Raw genomic sequence first — 18,090 nt, 5'->3', positions numbered from 1 at the left:
CAGTTCCAGGGAACTCAACAGTCTTTTCAGACCTTGGAAGATACCAGGAAGGGGAGTGAAGCAAAGATATACAGAGATGCAAATTATACATCCAAAAATAAAACAAATAAATCTAATTTTTTTATAATATAATATTCTTGACTTTGCTTTTGGTTGAGCACCTATTAACTAATGTAAAAGTATAATAGCAAACATAAAATCATATCCAAATAATCCTATTCAGGACCAATGAGAGAGGGTGTGTATGAACCTCAGCTAAGAACAAAGAATGTATACCTGCAAGAGAGGTCAGCACATACATCACTGCCAAACCTGGTGGCAATGCATACACAGGATGGCAAGAGAAAAACAGTCCTACAAATGGTCTTCCCCACTTGTACCATATATTATGTAATATGTAATATATATTGTTTATTATATAATTTATTAGATAATTATATAATTATAAATGTATAATTATATATTATACACATATGTTTATATTTTATATATTATAAATGTGATATATTATATAACTATATATTTTGATTTTTCAATTTATATTTATATATTTAAAGTATATTTTTTAAATAAATTATATATATATATATATATATATATATATATATATATATATGAATTCCATGTTGTAGCACAATCTGTAGAATTTATCTAATCACTGTGAACCTCAGTTTTCCAAACTTTATTATGCTGAAAATTTCTATTTTCAATTATTGTTGGGAAGTATAAAAGTTTCATTAATATGCAGTATAAATATAATCCTTCCATTAAATATAAGGATTAAATAAATTAAAAGAAAAAATGAGCCAAGAACTAAACCTGGGACACTGTGTGTCATCAATAAATGGTAGCAATTGTTACAAGTTGAAATGTACAAAATGACTGACATTTGATGGTTACTGACTCACAAAAATGGCAGTTCCATATGGTCCACCCTGATACTGATGCACATAAAGGTGCATGAGCACAAAAACACAGAAGACAATTCTGCGAGTAGATAAAGAGATAAATAAAACATTGAACATTTACAATGAAATATAAGTCTCTATTTAAACAAGATAAATAGCAAATCCTTTCACTTGAAAGACACGATGGGTGAACCTGGAGATTAGTGTACTAAATGAAACTAGTCAGACACAGGAAGGCAAACACCACATGATCTCACTGATCCGTGAAATCTAGAAAAGCTGCATTCACACAGCAAAAAAATATAATGGTGATTCCCAGGATAGAGGCAGTAGGTAAACTTAGAGTCAAAAACCACAAATGTTCAGTTATTCAGGAATTAACTGAAGACTTTAGGAAGTTTAAGTGATATTGGTGACTAGCAGTCTACTAACAGATTCTTGAACATTGCTGAGACAGACTTCAGTTCTGACCTCAAAAGTGATAAAGTAATGTAATGTATATGTTAAACAGCTCACTGAGCCATTCCACATATACACATATTTCAAAATAATAATTTGGAAAAATAAATCAGTTTATGTTTGCCAGCCAAATATAACAAAACAAAAAACAAAGAATAAAAGTTTAGCAGTTAGGAATACGATTACAGTCCGACAGCATGAAAAGCAAGTTAAGTCTCTACAACTCAGTTTCTCAGCTTCAAAATAAAAAACTGAATATCTCTAATTCATGATTTAATTTAAAAATTAATTAATCAATACAAAGCTATGATGTAGTTATGGTGTAGATGCCACATCTTCAATTATGCAATGTTACTGATATTACAATTTCCATAGCAAATAAAGAAAACAGATTTGATAAGAGGCTAAGATCCATCTTAGCTTACAATTTAATGCTGCTTTGTATATTTATAAAACGTAATGATGCAGTAGATATATAGAAAAGAAGCTGAATGTTGATCCCTAAATTAACACTATGTAGAATTAGAAATAATCTAAGTAAAATACCTCATATTTCATTAGCAGTTTAAGAGGAATCAAAAATAACCATGATGTTAAGTATATATTTTACTTTGAAGGCAAGTCACTAAGCTTCCTTAACTTCTTCAATTATCATGTTTTCAAGTATCATTTCACATAAAATGAAAAGCTACTGATCCAAAACAGTGTGACATTTAATGTGTCCTGTCTCTCTTTAAATTTGTCTATCAATATATTGTGTGTGCAAGCATGTATGTATGTGTATGCATGTGTGTGTCTTTGTGTGTGATGTATGATGAGGGAGAATGGAATGTCTCACACCATGAGACTGAAGATCATAGATTCAACTTTGGCATGTGTTTCAGAGCTCTGCTTCAAGTCACTTGGCTTGTATAGCAAACATCATTACCTGATTTACCAACTCAACAGTCCAATTAATAAAAAACTACTCATTCCAGGAGGATAAGATTGGCCTGAGAATCAATAAATTGTAATTGGGCCATTGATTCAATGAGCAATAGAAAAAAAAACACTTTAACCTTAATTTTCTCTTTAAGAAAATTAAAATAAAGAAATCTACAATAAGGCATACAAACACACACTGGCCCACTGTACAGAACTGTAATCATTGTACTCAGAGGAAGGATAACAGGTCATAGGCAGTATGTGTGTTTGTGCTACACAGTGACTCTTTCTGAAGCCACTGAATCTCACAAAAACAAAAAATCAAAATTCCTAACCCTAAAAATGTATGCCTTGCTATCTAGTATGAAGAGATAAAGAATATGTGATTGATTTTAATATTCTATAATATAGGATTACATTATGTAACCTCAATTGTCAATAACCAGGTTTTCTCATTTCAACATCAACAAAAACACTTGCCTGAAAATATCTGAATTGAAAGCTCAATCCATGCGTGGCTAAGTCTAGACACTGAGTATTATATTTTGTGCAATAAAGAGAAAAAGTTAATTATTAAGCCTTCTTTGAAATTCAAAGAACGTATATTCTTCCTCAGCAGAATCAAAGCTGTGAACTAAAACTGACTTGAAATCCCAGGGCTATTCATCTAGATACCACAGACACCATGGAAGCAGGCAGATAGCTGCTTGTGAAAATAAAGCCCTAGGAATCAGGTGGTCTTTAGAAGTGCCTGTATGTATATGCTTGTATATCTCTAGAAATTTTAAAAAGTCAGAACAGTCACAACTTTTTTTCCAACAATGTGAAAATTAAGACTTTCCAAAGGAACAGAAAAACATCATCACTACAGTATTTTTTTTTTTTTTTTCGAGACAGGGTTTTTTTGTATAGCCCTGGCTGTCCTGGAACTCACTCTGTAGACCAGGCTGGCCTCGAACTCAGAAATCCGCCTGCCTCTGCCTCCCAAGTGCTGGGATTAAAGGCCTCCACCACCAACGCCCGGCAACTACAGTATATTTTAAAAATAGATATTTATGTGAGAAAACAAGAAAAAGAAATAAGTTTCCATTAAGGCACCAAGAGAACAACTACAGAGAAAATACTTTACATGAAAATTACTTTTTAGAGAAAAGAAGGTAGAAAACCAAGAAAACTTGATATATTACTTAAAGATATATGCTTGGCTCACATTAAAATATTTATACCAATTAAATAGCATTTTTGCAGGTGATAGAAGCAAAAGCATCAGGTGTATTAGACAAGGACAATATCATGGAGATATGTGTCCAGCGCATTTTGACCTTTAAAAAATAGATGGATAGATGAGAGAGAGGGAGGGAAGGATAGAGGGACAGAGAAAGGGAGGGAGGGGGAGAGAGAGACAGAGAGAGAGAGAGAGAGAGAGAGAGAGAGAGAGAGAGAGAGAGAGAGGTATTGGAAAAAAATTGTGTTTGTGAACTCTAACATTAAACCCAATGACTTAATATCCATAAAAAAGTAGAAAACTAATTTTCTCAGGGCGGCTCACAAGACATTGGTAATAATTAATGTGGAAAAATGAGTTACCACATTCACCTTCTTTAAAATAAATAAATGGAGACCAGTTACTTCTTAAGTATTCCATAGAATTTTTTTATTTTAAATGTTCCAGTGGGAGATGATTGAAGGGGATTTTTACTTATTAGTTAGTTTGGATGTTTATCTTGGCTTTTGCTTATACTTTGTTTTCTCTTGACTCATGTTAAGATTCCAAACTACACAGCATGTCACAATTAAACATCTCCCGAGGAGTGTACGATCTGATTAGCACATTAACTTGAGCATAAACCAGCCGTGACCATGATGCCTCTGTCTGTATCAGACCTGTCCAGTGACTAAAAATTATAAGAACTCTATCAAAACAAATTAATCTCACCCTTTCTTAATTTTCCAGTGCTTCAGATCTAATTTTCTCTGTTGTCAAAAGTTTTTCAACCTTTAAATTTGTTCTAAGAAAAAACATCTGGCAATAAAAACAAACACTCTAGTGTTGAAAATTACTTTTCCCAAAATTCTAATGAACTCCTTCAAGTTCAGGTCCCGAAGCAGAACTCCGATGTTTCTTGTTTTGATTTGGTTTTGTTTGATTTTCTGATTGGTTTGTTTGTGTGTGTGTGTTTGTTTGTTTTATGGTCCGCTTCAATAATTACATCCCACATCTTGCCATTCAATGTCTGGTGAGAAGGAACTAGAAAGCCACCAAAATTCAGATCTAGTTAAAGTTTTTTTATCTTGTTTTTATGGGGTTTGGCAGCATGTACCCTTACCTCTTTTCCTGATGAGACTTTTCATTACTCCAAGTGGCACATGTAACTGAGCTAATTGGTTGACTAGTTGTTTGTTTTAAGCAGAACAGTAAGGTTACCTGCCTATCAAGACAAGAATATTTTACCTCCAAGGCCTTTACTTGAAATGCCCAAAACAAACCACTTGCCATACCCGGTGACCTGATGTATGAACTGTGCCTAGGATTACCAAGAGACTGAATTTTCGGTTTTGTGCCTATTAATTAATTAATTTTTTTTTTGTTCTTGAGGCAGGGCCCTACTATCATGCTACTAGAGTTCAAGCAATCCACCTGATATCATTTCTTAAGTAGCTGAGACCATAGATAGGAACAACAAGTAGATGCCACAGACACCTGATTGCCACATTTAAATTTAAAAGCGGATACTCATTTGTGTTACTAGACACACTTTACACATGTGTAGTGTATTTAGATATATGAATCAGCTTTATAGCTGTAAGAGTTGTAAAATCTAAATATTTGACTACTATTTCCAATAACATTTTACTGAATGAACAGAACGTTATTATGTAAAGGAATGAAGCATACTATATTACAAATAGTTTGTAGGACAAAGTGTCAACTATCACTGATTTTTTTAAACATGGCTGCATATCAAAAGAATGGCACTTTGCATTTATTTGGCTAATCATATTATTTAATTAATTCCCATAGCTTTTACTTTGTCTTGTATCATATTTTTATTGAGTGACACTGATGAGAAGGACATTAACCAGCGGTACACCTAAGTTCGGACAGTACAGATCTTTAGAAAAATAGGTAGTGTGAGGGAAGAGCTGAGAGGCCAGAAAACACTGTAACCTTGACCCCACAATGACCAAAGACACTTGGGCAAGCCCTACAGCTTCACTGTTCTTTATTTCCTCCTCCATACAACAGATTGTATAGCTTCCTAACTGAAACAAACATTTGTAAAGTGCCAGACATACTGTCTGTATAAATGAGCTCTCAATATAAAGTAGGGATTTCAAACAATGACTAATAAGCAATGCCTCCAGATAGCGACATCCTTCTTGGAATAAGACATACTCAGTGGCTCCTTCCAGCTTACAAAACCAGAAAACTGGATTACTACATTTCATACATAAATGACAGCAATCTGAGCATTTAATACTATTATCAAAATGTTTGCAGAACAAATTTATTATTTCCCTTTGTGCCTTCTTCCCCTTTTGGTGTATGTTTGTATGCATATGCCTGAGTGAGCGTGGTATATACACACCTTTGTGTTTGAGTACATGAGCTCATCCATGGATGTAGATACCAGAAGACACCTAGTGTCTGGCTCTGGCACTCTCACTCCCTTGAGACATGGTCTCTCATTGATGTCGAGTAAGGCTAACACCAACCAGTCCCAGTGGTCCTGCTGTCTCTGCCCCCCAAAATGAAGTTATAACTCATGACCATTACTCACTGTTTATGTTCCTGCTGGGCATTTGAACTCACGACTTCCATTTGTGTTTCATAGAAAACTAAATGGATTCCTTGGAGTACCACCATGTTTTCTTTTATTTTTTTAATCTAAACTTTACATGAAAGTGATTTAAAATATCACAATACCTGTGTCTCCCTCATCATTTCTACATTCCTGTTATGGTGGAACTGTTTCACCTGTACAACTTTAAAGTTTTTAAACAAGTGATATGCAAAAGACATAAAACATGGAGACCAAAATGTATATTTTTAAATTAATTATATCTTATATCTCATCAATGTGCTGTATTTGTCAAGGAGTATAAACTGTAAATTAATTCCCTGGGAAACTATACCACAATCATTATAAGACTAGAAATATAAGGCGAGGATGACTATCAACAAAAATCACATTAAATCCTCCTTTACAGAGTCAATAGTAAAGCTATGGATGGAAATCCTTGTTCATTAAACACCAATATGTAAGCTGAGACATCTATTGTAAATACCTTAGGTAAATTAGTACTACAGAACTCATAACAAGTAATTTTCAGAAAGTGAGAAGTAACAAGAAAGGCCACTCCTTTTTAAAAGGAGTCTGGTGGAAATGTTGGTCCGCCCACTGTCACTAGTCATGAGTTTGCAAGAAAGCTAAGGTATAGTGGCCCCTCTTCATCAGCCTGATTACTGTTCTTCCTCCACATCACCCAGCTGAGTCTTTCATTCACGTAGCCAGTCCCTGCCATGCACCCACAGTTCTTAGACTTCTCTGTTTTCTAGCATCATTTGAGCAGAAGTACTAACGAAGAATGAAGGTAGAAACACTAAGCATATTTTAAGATGTCTTTAAAACGAGTTTGACTCTCTCAGTTCCTGTATGCACTAGCATGTACACACCAGCTTAATCTTATCTGATTTGCCAACAACAAATGACACAGCCTCCAGGTACATAAAAACTACCTTGGTGGATTCTAACGTAATTAGCTTTGCTTGCTTTTAAAAAGGAAATGTTTCTATCATGTTAACAGTAAAACTCCAAAGCTGAATTATGGCTTTTACAATTCTCAGATTTGCATAGTAACACAAGCATCCTGATCTAGAACAAATTCTGCCAGGGTAATTCTCAAGTTATTTTTACAAGTTGTTCACAGAGTTATATATTAAGTAACATAAACTTCATATTTAAAAACTTCTAGCTTATTAATTCACTTTGAGTAATGAGTTTTCAAGAAAGAGAGTGAAAAGCTAGGAGTCCCTGGTAACTCCTCAGAGAAAATCTTCTTAATTTATTTATTAACCTACAATTATTTGATTGGTTTTACTTGCTTGTGGGATCAGGGTGTAAGGCACTTGAAAAAATAGTAATTATTTTATTCCCTGGGTCAATTTAAAAAGCAATTTGAAGAATAGTCCTTGATAACTAGACCAAAGTTAGATGGAGTATTCAATAAGGGGCAAGGGGTCTCTTTTTTCTTTTTTGAAACAATGTTTCTGACCCCATTAGTTTTCTAGTATAATTAAATGTTAAAAGCATGTCACAACCTAGAGCTTTAATACAGTAACCTGCTTCAAAAATATCAATTAATTCAGCTGTGGCTTACTGCAGACTTGGAAGGTCCTAGTCATTACTCAAGAGGACCGAGGCTAAAGGAGAAACCTGTGTTCGCCGCCAACCACGAAAGTGAAGCTAGTTGCACTGAATTCAACTGAAGTGATTTTAAATAGTGACAAATTTGTGAAAAGCAAAGCAATAAGTGTCCTCTTTAAAATGTGTTTTCCTCTCCAGTGATGATAAATCTGCTTGCTCAGGTGTCCTGAGATTGCATAACACGTTTTATACTTTGTGTGGATGCTCAGAAGAAGTCAATCTCCTTGTACAAAGTAAGATGTCCTGGAGGACCCTGGCATTTATAGGATCTAGTAAGGTAGAGATAGAATTAGAAGATGAGATGAGAAACAGACCAAAGAGAAATAGCAACATAAGATAAACCAGGACAGAGTTTGTATAATACTGTCCTCAGACCAGAACCAGACCCAGCCAATAACCTCTGGCAACCAGCCAAGACTACTCAGAAATAACTAACAGCTCACTTTGTGAGAACTGTCAGTAAAAGAAAACCAGTGCTGACATCCTCTGGACAGACTTGTGGGAAGGCGGAGAGCCTTGATAAGTGTAGACTAACAGGCTGTCATCAGCTGGTCCTCTGGGAGAAGCAAACCCTTCAGGGCTCTCTGGTGCAGCTTGAAAAAAAAAAAAAAAAAAAAAAAAAAAAAAAAAAAAAAAGCCAACAACTTCCCTCAGGCACCAATAGCCTGGTCTGACAGGTTCTTTTACCTCAATTTAGCAGATATGACCCTTGGTCCTTAAAGGGCCAAACTCAAGAAACTTGACTGCTGAAACACATTTCTTAATTTTACAGCTAATATTACGATGAGAAATACGAATCGTACTGACCAAATTCTGTAGCAGCCTGTTGCCTTAAACCCACTCCAACTGGTCGCCCCAGATTCACTTACGCCCAACATCTGGTGGATGTAGTAGTACTCTGGCCCTTGGTTGTACAGCAAGAAGGTTTTCCAGAAAAGTAGGACGTTTAGGGACAGCCAAATAAGCTAGACCAGTCAAAGAGAAAGAAAAAAAAATTACAAAAGAAAATAATCATCTGATAGAAGCCACTCAGAATACTCGCCTCTGTACATGCAACCTCAGCATTTACAGAAAGCAGAACGCATGCTCAATCAATAAGTGGAAAAGCCGCTCTGAGCACACTCACCTGGCCTAATCCAGACCCTGCACTGAAATAAAGGTTGGTGGCACATAGATCACTTAATCAGCCACAGGATACCTTACTTCCCCAACTCCAGTGCAAATTGAGACTAAGAAAGTAGTAGTGTTACCATGGCCAATGGGATGCCCAATATAAGGAAGCAATTGGAAGAGCATAGGAAGTGAGCCTTGGAAAAGCTGCCTTAGCTCCCCTTTCCTCCACACTGGCTCCTCATCAATCTGTAGTAAAGTTTCCTTGCGTTGAACAGGAAGTATTTCTAGGAATGCATAAAGTTATGGTTAGGTGAGAAAGTCCAAAACTAACCCCCCAAACTTCCAATTCTCTCATCCCACAAGCGCACATTCTGAGAATGAATCAAACTGACTGCAGCACAGACAGACAGACAGTCCGCCAGGCCAGCTTGGACCTCCATCCTACCAGGCAGAGGTGTTTAACCCCTTCGTTGGCCAGCCAGCTCTTCCAGGACACCGCCATGCCGCCGGCGCGGGTGTGCTGCGCTCCGCTCGGTGCTCGGGACCGAAAGGAGCGATCTGTGGCCGGGGCAGCGGTTCCCAGGGCGCCCCCTGCAAGGGAGCGGCGGGAGACCGAGGGTCAAAGGCTAGACTGAGTCTAGAGGCCGGGCTGGAGGTCTCCACCCCGGCTCCCACCGCGCTGCTCCCTTGCCTCCCCACGCCCCCTGGCCCTGCGTACCGCCCCTAGCCAGCCCCTTTGTCTCGCGCGAGCCTGTTGTTGTGGCTGCCGTTCAGGACGTCCCGGGTGGGAAGGTGGAGGCGTCCCCTGCAGCCTCCAGCCCGGCCTGCCCAGCTGCAGACAACCCCAAGATGTGAGAATGGAAACCAGAAGCTTGGGGACGCTCTTTGCATCCAGGGGAGCACACACCCTCCTACTTCCTTTAGAATGGTTATGCACCATCCCACCATCACCCACCAACCCCACAGGAGCAAAACAAAACAAAACAAAACAAAACAAAAAAAGAAAGAAAGAAAGAAAAGAAAAGAGAAAAAAAGAAAAGCTCAGCTGAAAGAAACTTGGTAAAAATATTTGAGCGGAAAGTAGCCTTTTGTGTATTAGCCTGCCCTATTCCGCAAATCCTGTGTCTACAAACAAGTACCATCTCAAAGCCAGAAGCCCAAGCCTTCTTTTACTTCCCACTTCTCTATCAACTGCCCCACCTGATCCTGTCTATATCTTGCTCCAAACAAACCAGGCAGGCAAAGAGTTAACTCTGACGTCATTTTCAGGAGTTTTGGGAAGCTTGGATTCCCTCTAGGAATGTGCACTTTATGCTGCTAATTGCAAAGTCAATTCATTAAAAAGAAAACCTCTTAAACTTGTACCAGAAGTCCACGGAAGGTGAGGAGTGTGCAATGGGTATAGTTAATTAATTAACTATAGTTAGTTAATCGTATGAAGTAATGTCTATAGTATAATCGATGTTCAGTGACTTTATTAACTGACGTATGTAATAGGTCACAAAAATGTAGTTGATGTGCTTAACCTAATTTCAGGATATCCAAGATTTTTCTTGTAAATAAAATACATTTTTATCACACTGGCAATGGAACTAAAAGTTTAATTAATGGAACTAAAATTTAATGAATCGTGCTGTATTTTTTTCATGCAATGTCTTTATCTAAGTTAATTTAAGAAACTGTATTTGATTTCAACCTTCAGTTTGAAAAACTGGAATCAATCTATATCAAGTCCTAGTTGAGCACCACACACATTTCTTTGTGTCCTCTCATTTCAATGTGTAACCTGTCTCAAGCAGGAGTGAATCAAGAACACTTCCCTTAGTAGAGCTGTCTGCCGTATTATGTGTAAGTAATACTAAGCTTTAATTGCCAGTTAATATACCTTATTTATACCTAAATATACTTTATACCTAAAGAACCTGAGAAGTCACACACAGAAACCCCTGGGAGTGTCATCACTAAAGGAAGGAGAATATCCAAACCCAGAGGCCACTGCATCCTCAAACTTAACCTTTGTTTGCAGAGCCTTGCCCAAAAAGAGAGACTTCAGAGAATGCTACAGGAGACAAAGTTCTCAAGTGAAAGTTGGGATGCAGGAGATTTGCATCTGAGAGGTTATCTACTGAATTTGCTCCTCCAAAACCAAATCCCAGGCCTGCAAAGACCCCTGCAAAGAAGAGATAGAAGGTAACCCCTGGGAAAACGGAGGAAATAGATTTTGGCAAGGAAGAGAAGAATCCTGTAGAAAATGGAGTTGCCAACACTGAACAGCACTGATAGTTGAATAGCTGGAGGTGCCCAGGAACTACTTTGAAGTTTTGGTAACTGTGTGGAATTTGAAATACTATTGCTATCAAGTTTTATGAAAATGCAAAGTTTTATCTTGTGTGTTTGTTTTGAGCTACTTTGTTAGTGCAACACTTCATTGTTTTCAGGATGCCCCTCCTCCAGAGTGTGATTGACAAAATGTCTACCAAACTGGATGGATGTAGGAAGAAACACTTTATGTTTCTTGGGGGTGGTGGGGGGTGCCCAGGAGATTCTCTAATGTTGACATATTTGGCCACCTTCATACAAAATGCTTTGTGGTGTAGGAAAACTGAAATTTTATTTTCATATCCTCCTCTATCATTAGAGATTTAACTCCTTAAATATAAGATATTTGTTTGGATCTGACTGCCTAAAATTGTTTTGGCTAGTGTGGTAGATGACTGAATTTGGCAGTGACATGGCTGAAATGAAGTTCCTCTTCTTCTAAAAGATTATAGTTTTTTTTTTCACATTAATAATTCTTGTACCTGAATTTTGTTCAATGAAAGTCAAGGATGGTTTTTAAAGTTGCTAAACAACAGGCTAAACTGAAATGTCTGCCTTTATTCCAAATGTCTCCTGTTCCGAGCATCAAATATAGACTCCATTGGATTTTTATAGTATCTTTCGGATTTTGGTAGTTCATCCAAGAAGGGAGGTTGAAAATGCCTAAATACTGTTAATGATTCTCTTCCCGTCTGAAAAATACCATAATCATTTATGAAAAGTATGTTTAATGAAGTTGAGTACAGTTTGACTTAGAAAATAAATGTGGTAGAGAACAATAAAAGAGACAGCAACCTCAGGCCTTCACAGACATGCAGAAACATACATACATACATACATACATACATACACACACACATTAATACATACATGCATAAACACATATGCATGCTTGCGTGTTCTATTTGTTTCAATTTTTGCTTTGGCTTTTGAAATGTGGTCATACTACGTGGCTCTGACAGGCCTGTTATTTGCTATACTATTCCTGCTTCAGTTTCCTGAATGTTGAGGTTACAAGTGTGTCCCAGCAAACCTGGCTTTGTAAATGTTCTTGATTTATTTTATCCTCCTTGATTAGCACAGAAGCCATGATCCAATGTCCTCACTGGGGGAATATTTGTTAAGTTTACTTATCCATCCATACTATACTCCTTTCTGTCTAAGCAGAGAGGCATGAAGTGTTCACAAAACAGCACTCTCTCCATAAAAACACAGACTCATCTAGAAGTGTGACCTTTGGGATACATAATACCCTATTTGCAAGATTATTATTGCATTTTCCACGTGATTACTTTTATTCATGCATGTGTTTATTTCTCCTAATAAAGTAAGCTTTGTAAAAATAAACACCCTGTATTGTTTAGTTTTAATACAGGTATTTGCACAAATCTTGACATCATCAAGTGGCATATAAAATGTTTATTCAATAAATGGTTCAATCCAATGAATTCATGATATTCATATCAAATGTTGCCCTATGTCTTTCTTAAGCTATGTGTCCTCAAGGTTAAATTCCTAGTAAAGTATGAAAAGTTTTTGTTCATTTTAGTAATCAACAGTCACACAAAGATAGAAAGAAAAATGTACCTACAGGTAGTTGTAACCTATCTTACAAGTTAAAAGAGGCACCTGTGACAAGTGGACACTTGCATTTTATTTCCTGATGCTGTCATTACAAGTTATTGGGGGCCGACTTTTAGCAGAAAGCGGCTATCAGCTTTGCAGCCATCTTGAGCCATATACCCTGACATGAGACTTGGATTACAATAGCCTACAACAGCTGAGCACACTCCGATAATCTTGGTTTAGATACCTTGAGATTAAAGGTGCGTGAGATTAAAGATGTGTGAGATTAAAGGTGTGTGACTTAAGAGTATGACTTAGAAGTATAGAGATCAGAGTTAGAGACAAGACCTAAGGGCATGATTAAAGGTGTAACTTAGAGGCGTGGCTTAGAAGTAAGACATATAAAAGGCAGAGACAGAACAGATCAGAATCAGACTGAGATCAGAGAATCAGACACATCAGACATTAGGTAGAAGACACTTGGCTCCAGACAGAATCAGACACAGCAGACAGAGGAGACAGAGAAGAAGACACTTAGAGGAAGAGAGACTAAAAAATAAGCGGGATTGAATCACACCCTGTCTGGTCTCCATTCTTCGAGTCTGCCCTCACACTCGCTCTTGCTGAACCCCGACCCGCGGACCCGAGCAGAAGCTTGGGCCGGGATACAGTGGCTGCCCAAACGTGGGTCGGCCTGGGCCTCAACATTTTGCCTGGGCTGCGACGCTTTTTCGCCGCCCCAACGTGGGGCTAGTGTGGACCCCAACATTAGTTTGGCCGCCCCAACGTGGGGCTAGTGTGGACCCCAACATTAGTTTGGCTGCCCCAACGTGGGGCTAGTGTGGACCCCAACAACAAGTCACTACAAAATGCAGCATTTCAAACAATCAGAAAATGCTTTCTAACACTTCTGAAAGCCAGAGGCCTGAAGTCAGTGCTACCCAGTCAAGACCAAGATGATGACAGGACCCTCAACTGAGGTGTCAAGAGAAGATCTGCTCCATGTCATTCTGGTAGCTAAAAGTAGTCTTTGACTTGTTTGCATCTAGCTTTTGGCTATGCCTCCATGATTGTCTCACTCTCCAATATTTCAACTGCCATCATTTTTTTTTCCTCTAAAGTCACACTGTGATTGTGGCTGGAACTCAAGTAATGTCAAGATTCTTAATTTAGGAGTGTCTTTCCATTTCTAGCACAGCAGTGGCTCATGGTTCCAAGAAACATCTGTAGAGTGTAGCAGCCCCAAATCAGTGGACTCTTGAGAAATTGACTTGTGTGTTTGTTCCTTGTCTATCCACGAGTTATCACAAGCTGATGGAATTCCTGCCTCTGATCATTTTCTCAAAAAACAGACCTATGTATGCCTTGACTGCAGATGAAGTAAAAAAAAAAAAAAAAGACTTGCATGCACTTATTCATTAAGATTGACAGCAAAGTCAGGACCAATATAGCCTACTATGGTGACTTTATAGATGTCACCAGAATGACAAGACAGGAAAGAACTTCTGTCTGATCTTTGAAATCAAGGGTCTCTTTGCTGTTCATCATTGTACACTTGAGGAGGCCAAGTACAAGATGTGCAAAGAGAAAAAGATCTTTGTAGGCACAAAAGGAATTCCTCTATTGAGTGACCTTATCATTTACTATCCTTATCCCCTCATCAAAGGGAATGACACCATTCAGATTGGTTTGGAGACTGGCAAACTAACAGACTTCATCATCTGGGACCCTGTGTATGATGCCTGGAAGTGGCAACTTGGAAAAGAATGCTATGATCATAACAGAGAGAGGTATCCCAGCTTTTTGGAGTGGTTCACATGAAAGATGCCAATAGGAACAGTTTTGCCACTTGGCATTCCAAAATTTTTGTTATAAGCAACATCAACAAATCATGAATCTCTCTTCCCCAATGAAAATGAATCCACCTTACCATTGCTGAAGAGAGACAAGAGCTAGAGGCCAAACAGAGCAGTGGGCGAAATGGTCTTTAAGAGACACACTGGAAACATATTTGTACTCTTGATACTACAAGCCTTTCTAGGCAATGTGATAGATTAAACAGCATGACGAAACTAAACAAACAGAAAAATCCTTACTTTAATCATACCTACAAAAGCATTTTTTATTTATAAAATAACATTTGTACTCTCTAAAGACTGATATCAGATCTCTGAGGGATGACCATTACTTAGTTCACATTGCACTTAAATTAATTGATGTTAATTTTTTCTTTTTTATTTCTTTTCTCTTTTATCCTTTTGAACTAAAAAATGTCCGCCTTAGATTTTGACATTTGAAGAAATCCATTTTAATGGATAAAAGTATAGTACTTCTAAATAACATTTCTTTTAAGACCCAATAAATTAAATATTAGAAACATGATTGACAGCAGGCAAGAACACTTACTTTGTTGTTTTTGCTAGCAAAGTCTTATTGCCAAGACACAATAGTGTTAAAACTCAAAAGGAAGATGGGTTTTCCAAGAAACAAAAAAGAAGAAACATGGAAAAGACCATCCTAGGTACTGTTTAATTGACAGAAAATCCACAACCTTTGAACTACTAAGAGGATAAAGGAGTAGGAAATTTTACCTTATCCCCAGAGCCCTTGGCAAGAAAGAAAGCCCATAAGAAACCCAGTGAAAAGTGCCCTAGAGGCTTCCTGTTGAAATAGTGGGGACACATTCCAGGCAGTGACTCACTGTCATTTCTATACAAAAACAAGTGCAGACCACCATATGACTAAGTTTCTCAGGAATGTCTTCTGTGCACTCACATGGCTAGGGCAGCTCCTGAAGGAACCAGAGATGTTGGACAAGTTCTCATGCCCTAGAGGACTAGATGCTATGCTGAAAAACAAGTCCTAAAATGTGAAGGCAAGTTAAAAATTCCAGGAAAAGAAATTATCCAATCAAAATTTCTTGACTAAAACTGAATAATACATTTCTGTTTAGAATTATCTTTTACAAAAGACTTGTCCAAACTTCTGGAATTGATAGACCAAATATAATTTTTTTAAAAAGGTTATTGTTTCAAAATGTATATTTAGATCTAAACAATAATTTGTATATATAAAATATATCCACATTTGTGTCTTAATAATATATCCACTGATTTTTACAAAATAAGCAAATGAATAAATACTAGCACAGGCTAACCAAACATTTCTGCAATTAGAGCAACTTTTTAAATCTAACAAATATACCATCTACAAAAATATTGCTGTCATTTCACAACAGTAATCTGATCTTTTATCATTTCCTCCCCAAATATCTTTCACGGAATGAAAGGGAACGTTCCTCATCTTCATTTTGCATACAAGTAAACTGAGGTACATGGATGATAAACCAATTGTCCATGATGTCATGGCACCAAGTACTAGATTCCCAGAGGCACATATTCTTGCTGTTTCCTCTATATTGTGTCATAATTATTAAGCCAGGTGTTCACCGTGCTCTGAGGTCTATTGACTTAGGCCACAAATATGACTATGATTCACAGCTTCCACAATCATTCCAGAGGTGGGTGTAGAGATGTACCAGGTGGCCTTCATATTACCAATAGAGTGCATATTCTCATAAGATAACAGATATATTTGTTCTTTTTGGTGTGTGGTGTTTTTTTTCCCTAATAACCAGTTTTATTAAGTCAGTGTTCTGCCTCTACTACATCAAGGCACTAATGTGGTATCTAGATAAAAGCAAATACATCACATATCTAGATAAAAGCAAATACAACAGCCATCAAATTAGAACCAGAGCCTTATAGAATCATCTTGCCTGTATTTAAAAAATTCTTTTAACTTCTTTTGATTTTTTTGTTTTTGATTTGTTTTTTAAATTTTTTATTGGATATTTTATTTACATTTCAGATGTTATTTCCTTACCCTATTCTACCACCTTGCCCAGGAACCCCTTATCCCATCTTCCCTCCTATGAGGTTGTGCCCCCACCCACCTCCCACTCCCATCTCCCTTCATGGGACCAAAGATTTCCTCTCCCACCTATGCCCCACAAGGGCATCCTCCCCTACATATACAGTTAGAGTCATGGGTCCCTCCCCATGTGCTCCCAGGCTGGTGGTTTAGATCCTGGGAGCTCTGGTTGGTTGGTATTGTTGCTCTCCTCATGGGGTCACAAACCCTTTCAGCTTCTTCAGTCTTCTCTCTAACTCCTCCATTGGGAACATCTTGATCAGTTCAATGGTTAGCTGTGAGCATCCTCCTCTAAAGGTCTGCCAGAGTGTGGTGTTTCTTAAGCACATCTAGTGACAGAATAATTCCTGAATGCTTGTAGAATTTTATTGGTTTCTTTTAATGTTCTAAAAAGAAATTTTCCAAAAAGCCAAAAACAATTATAGTATCTAATTCATAATTCCACACACTTAGACAACTTGGAAATATCGACAAGATAAGATGAGATTATCTAGTATCATTACACTTCCTATACTTTCTAAAATTACCATGAATCTATGAAGCCAAAGTTATTACAGCTTGTGGTAAATGATAAAATTTTAGAAACATAAAATTATCAGAATTTGCCCAGGTCCTTGATAGATTCTTAACATCTCAGTAGTATGAAGGCTGAGGCAGGAAGATCACAGAATCTGACATTTTAGAGTAATGTTCAAGTATATTTTCACTAGATCTTAAGAATGGCGGCCATTGAGTTTCAGATAATGCCATATGTTTGAAAGACTTTCTGATAATGACTAGGATAAGCTTTAATTACTGTCTTAATTCTCTCATTTTACCTCTGAACTTCAATACAATAAAATCAATGATAATTTCACCTGGTGTCAACAGTTCAAACATGTACCTTTCTTCTATTCCCATTTTGCAATGAGCTTCTTCTCTTCAGGATAAGCATTGAGTTCTTAAATACTCCTTGGTAGCTATTACTTATCTTCCAGGTCTCAGATTACACACTGCCTTCCTGAGACATTTATCATGGGATTAAGGCTCCTCATCATAAAACTCTCCAGTCATTTTCATGTTCTCTTTCCTAAAACTTCAGATTTTAAAAATCATTAATGTCTGTCTCCTTTGCTAGACACAATGCACAGGAATCTTAGTGGTCTATAAAGCATAAAGGTGAACAAAACCACAAGAGTTATGATTTCCAAGACAAGTAAACAAATAAATATAAAATTCAAAACAAAATAAATTACAGTAAAAATATTCTTGGTAGACATATACCAGAGAAACATAACTTTTATGAGAACATCAGAATTAGAAAATAACTTTGCTAAGGACCAGATATTGAAGCTATATTGAGGCTGAGACACAGAGCAATTGATCTTGTTAGGTGAAGAATTAGGCTAAGGATATTCTAGAAGGAAGAGGAGAGTGGGAGAAGGTTCTGAAGAGCAACC

General features: G+C 37.2%; 1 protein-coding gene and 1 pseudogene across 6 annotated transcripts in view; one reads left to right on the top strand and one right to left on the bottom strand.

Annotated features, from left to right (window-relative positions):
• Nox4 (NADPH oxidase 4) overlaps nt 1–9,523 on the bottom strand; it is a 117,015-nt gene extending 107,492 nt beyond the window's left edge. For 2 of the 6 annotated variants that reach the window (XM_076937464.1, XM_076937456.1), the window contains exons 1-3: nt 9,279–9,523; nt 8,971–9,117; nt 8,590–8,685 (exon numbers count right to left, since the gene is read on the bottom strand). In XM_076937464.1, coding sequence (XP_076793579.1) covers nt 8,590–8,685; nt 8,971–8,973 — 99 coding nt within the window. In that variant the 5' untranslated portion in view covers nt 8,974–9,117; nt 9,279–9,523. The other 4 variants (XM_076937460.1, XM_076937474.1, XM_034519684.2 and 1 more) reach the window with 3 other exon arrangements.
• On the top strand, nt 9,334–14,709 carry LOC117710813 (small ribosomal subunit protein eS4-like; annotated as a pseudogene).
• Nucleotides 14,710–18,090: the final 3,381 nt, after the last annotated feature.

Source organism: Arvicanthis niloticus, chromosome 1 (assembly GCF_011762505.2).
Source record: "Arvicanthis niloticus isolate mArvNil1 chromosome 1, mArvNil1.pat.X, whole genome shotgun sequence".
Classification (NCBI taxonomy): domain Eukaryota; kingdom Metazoa; phylum Chordata; class Mammalia; order Rodentia; family Muridae; genus Arvicanthis; species Arvicanthis niloticus.
Note: the sequence above shows the minus strand (reverse complement) of the source record. Positions and strands in the feature narration are given on the sequence as shown.